Here is a 1377-nt window from a genome sequence, read left to right on the forward strand (position 1 = left end):
ACGCGCACCTGCACCTCCGCCAGGATGAGGAGAGACAGGGCCATGTCGGCGCGGATCTCGGGGTCGTGCTCGTTGATCATGTTCTTCACCTCCGTCACCGAGTCCTCGCACTCCTCCTGCAATGCACTCGGGTCAGTGGGGTCCTCAGAAACAGGCAGAGCGCTTATTAGTGGTCAGTAGTCATCTCTAACTGTAGAACTAAATGCAGTCAATATCCTGCTTTTTAGGCTAAGCAGATCATATCAAAGATGCTGACGCCAACAATAAAAAAGTAACAAAAGGATATTTCTGGAAAGTTTACTTCCGATTTATTGTATAATACTAATTAATTAATCATTATCATTAATTTTCATGTTTATTCCATCAAAGTCAAAGCTAATAAAGTAATAAAAAAAAATCTGCATGACACAAACTTCCGCCGTCATACGAACTCATCCGCCACCAATCCTTCCCCAAAACACGCAAACACACCCATATACCCGCAACACCCGCACCGAGAAGCGAGACCAACCCAATAAGAGAACCCAAAGAGAACCCACAAACCTTCTCCTTGTGAAGCATGATCGCGGACATGTTATCCCGAGTGTAGTCGAACTCCTCGAGCGTGGCCTGAAGGATGATGTTCTCCCCGATGTGCTCGATCAGATCCAGCTTGCACGCCGTCTGGAGGATGAGGCGGACGTGTTAAGAAGGCGAGGGGGGTTTACAAGGCGATTTTCGTTTTGAATGGGAGGCCATGGGGGGGAGTGACTGAGAAATAATGTTTTTAAAGTTGATTTGATCTAATTTGATCTGAGTATTTCTAAGTTTCGTGGGTTAGAAAATTGGGTTTGATAAATATGGCCCTTACTTGAGTTGTGGTTAATAAGTAAGTCATGAAAATTAGTTTACACTCAAATTACATTATCTTCATAAGAAATGGTTTGCAAAACTTTATTTGAATATGTTTTAAACGGAAAATTACTGAAGAGATTAAGCATGAAGCTGGCATAAAAAACTATACAATTTTGGAGGGCATAAATAAAATCACACTAAAAATACCTGAGCATAAATTAGTGGCTAGCAAAACAAGCATAATTAATAGTAATGAGCAGGAGACCGCAGGTGATATTTTCACTTAATCACTGCCTCGGCAAAGGAACCAAGTACTACACTGTGGCAAACACTAATACTGTTTATTCTTATCAAAAAATCTAATCTAGGTGTGGGAAACTGGAATTAAAAACGACAAGTGCAGTGCTGAGTATTGGGATTCTAATGAGATGAATTATCCCATCTACGTGTTCAGTGGTTTTCCTCGACGGTTTGATGTAATTGTGAATTTTTATTAGGATCAACTTTCTGGTGAGTGGGATGTTTTTTCAGACCTGTTCCCTG

The 1377-nt window shown here is 41.2% G+C and overlaps 1 protein-coding gene across 1 annotated transcript in view; it reads right to left on the reverse strand.

Annotated features, from left to right (window-relative positions):
* LOC119593603 overlaps positions 1 to 1377 on the reverse strand; it is a gene marked incomplete at its 5' end in the record, with an annotated part of 118927 nt that overhangs the window by 155 nt on the left and 117395 nt on the right. The window contains 2 exon segments of the mRNA XM_037942559.1: positions 3 to 116; positions 544 to 663. Coding sequence (XP_037798487.1) covers positions 3 to 116; positions 544 to 663 — 234 coding nt within the window.

This window comes from Penaeus monodon, chromosome 32 (genome assembly GCF_015228065.2).
Source record: "Penaeus monodon isolate SGIC_2016 chromosome 32, NSTDA_Pmon_1, whole genome shotgun sequence".
NCBI classification, from domain to species: domain Eukaryota; kingdom Metazoa; phylum Arthropoda; class Malacostraca; order Decapoda; family Penaeidae; genus Penaeus; species Penaeus monodon.